This window comes from Stegastes partitus, unplaced genomic scaffold (assembly GCF_000690725.1).
Source record: "Stegastes partitus isolate 25-593 unplaced genomic scaffold, Stegastes_partitus-1.0.2 Scaffold702, whole genome shotgun sequence".
Taxonomy (NCBI): Eukaryota; Metazoa; Chordata; class Actinopteri; family Pomacentridae; genus Stegastes; species Stegastes partitus.
The window spans coordinates 239,630-242,294 of NW_007578433.1; the positions used below are offsets into that span (position 1 = coordinate 239,630).

General features: G+C 49.5%; 1 protein-coding gene across 1 annotated transcript; it reads left to right on the forward strand.

The window, feature by feature from the left end:
• Nucleotides 1-910: 910 nt before the first annotated feature.
• Nucleotides 911-2,634, forward strand: s1pr4 (sphingosine-1-phosphate receptor 4). Its single transcript, XM_008290898.1, has one exon. The coding sequence runs from the start codon at nt 992-994 to the stop codon at nt 2,213-2,215; it is 1,224 nt and encodes a 407-aa protein (XP_008289120.1). The 5' UTR covers nt 911-991; the 3' UTR covers nt 2,216-2,634.
• The last annotated feature ends 31 nt before the right edge of the window (nt 2,635-2,665 follow it).

Genomic DNA, 2,665 nt, shown 5'->3' on the forward strand with positions numbered 1-2,665 from the left:
GACGTTTAAAAGCTCATGTTAGACTTAATGTGATCTAAAATGAACAGTTTACTGTTAGAATCATAATTAATATGTTTATAACATTAAAGATCTGTCAAATATACGAGATTTCAAAGTAAAGTTACGTGTAAAAAAGTTAGATTACACTTGGTGGGAGTTCAGTAACGGCAGGTTCTTGCAGTTTGAAACCAAACAAGTGTTTTGGCAGATTTACATGAATATACATAACAACAAATAACTAATTAAATAATGTAATGTAAATAATGTAAACTTTGTTTTATTCAGGAAAAATTACTTTTTTTTTTTTTTTTTTTTTTTTTACAAAAAGTTATTTTCTGGTTTTTTACAGTAGTTTATGAGCTCCAGCTTCTAGAATATTAATGTTTTTAATTTTTTAATTTATTTGTGTTTTTTACAATGTGTGCTTATATTGTTCTAAACAATACAATGTACTAGCTGCGGTTTTTGTTTGTTTGTTTGTTTGTTTTTACAGTTTTAAGTGTTTTTGATGTGCTGTAAAGTCAAAACCTGTTTAAAACACATATTTTACATTGAAGATTTTGCTTCATATTATCTGTAATTTATCAAAAGGACTAAATAAATTTATAACAGAATCGTAGAACCAACAGTAAATTAGAGTTAAACCTTTTCCAGGCATCGCCTCGTTGTTACCAGCGAGTCTTTCTGTTGATCAAGACGCCATGTTGAACTCGTTGTCGTTTCTTTGGTCTCCTCAGGTGTGTTGATGCAGCTCTAGAGCTCCAGAGGTAGAGTGTCTGGTAGCCTGTTGACCACAGGAGTTCCACACTAATTCCTGAGCATCTCGGACAAGCAGAACCTGGACCTGAGTACAACAAGAACCTGAACCTGAACCTGAGCACCAACAGAACCTGAGCCTGAGTACCAACAGAACCTAAACCTGAGTCCCAGCTGAACCTGAGCCTGAGTATCAACAGAACCTGAGTACCACCAGAACCTATCCACCTTCATCATGAGCATCTTCTCCGCCCTCACCTCCACCTCTTCCTGCCCCCACCTGTACCACGGTTACCCCAGCAACGCCTCGAACGGCTCCACCGGGATCAGCCACGTGATCCTGCGCCACTACAACCACACGGGCCGCCTGCAGAACCGGACCATCTCCAACCAGCAGAGCCACATCGGCGCCACCGCGGCCGTGCTCCTGTTCTTCAGCGTGCTCATCATCCTGGAGAACCTCCTGGTGCTGGTCGCCGTCGTGTCCCGCATCCGCCGCAGCCGCCGCTGGGTCTACGTGTGCATCGCCAACATCACGCTGAGCGACCTGCTCACCGGCGCCGCCTACCTGGTCAACATCTGCATGTCGGGCAGCCAGACGTTCCGGCTCAGCCCGGCCCTGTGGCTCTTCAGGGAGGGGCTGCTGTTTGTGGCGCTGGCGGCCTCCATCTTCAGCCTGCTGCTGATCGCCGTGGAGCGCTACACCACCATGATGACGCCGGGGCCTCAGAAGTCCACCAGAACCACCTACTACCGGATCTACGGCCTGGTGGTGCTCTGCTGGCTGCTGGCGCTGGTGATCGGCTTCCTCCCCCTGCTGGGCTGGAACTGCGTGTGCAGCCTGGACGGATGCTCCACCCTCCTGCCCCTCTACTCCAAGACCTACATCTTCTTCTCGCTCATCATCTTCTTCCTCATCCTGCTGGCCATCGGCGTGCTCTACGGCGCCATCTACTGCCACGTGCACCGCAGCGCCCGGCTGGGCCCTCAGCGCAGCCGCAAGCGCTCGCTGGCCCTGCTGAAGACGGTCATCACCATCGTGGGCGTCTTCCTGCTGTGCTGGGGGCCGCTCTTCATGCTGCTGCTGGTGGACTACTTCTGCGCCTCCCGCCAGTGCGCTCTGCTGTTCAGCGCCGACTTCTGCATCTCCCTGGCCGTCCTCAACTCCGGCCTGAACCCCGTCATCTACGCCCTGGGCAGCAGCGACATGAGGAAGGCCATGGCCGAGCTGCTGTGCTGCTGCTGCCTGCGGGTCGGCCTGTGCCACCCGGACACCTTCACCTCCAAGGACACCAGCAGCACCTCGGAGACCCGCAGGGACAGTCTGAGGAACAGCTTCAACAAGATCCGGAACCTGAGCGTGGCCTCGCCGCCCTCCAGCCCCACCAAGCCTCGCAGGACGCCCAGGAAGAGCCGGCTCAGCACCACCACCAGCTGCCTGTCGGTTTCTAGCGGTTAGACCACAAGCAGCTCCCCTCCCAGAGACAGGGCCGTGTGCACTGACACACATCCAACCGTTTCCTCTGAGCTCTGGTGTGAACGTTCACGGCTCTGCAGAGACGCGTTTGCACTGATGGTTAAACTGTAAGAACAGCTGATGGAAATATGAAGTTCTCCTTTAGTCTGCACTGACGGCACTAGAAGAAGGAGAGACGTTCATGGAGACGTCTGGGACTCTTGTTACTGTGATGAAGCTGAGTTTGTGTTGAATGCATTAATGTACACAATATCAGGGAAAATATATCCGAGGTTCTCAATGAAGAAGCACAAAGGGTCTGTTTGATCCTGTGTACACTGTAAAAAAAAACAAGGGAAAGTGCAGAAATATTATGAAAAAAAAGGATAAAAATCTAGAAATAAGTGGTGCAAAAATAATATGGAAAAAATAGAAAAACAAATAAAGAAAAAA

Coding starts and splice junctions, on each gene's coding strand:
- s1pr4 (XM_008290898.1), top strand. CDS start 992: ATGAGCATCTTCTCCGCCCTCACCTCCACCTCTTCCTGCCCCCACCTG.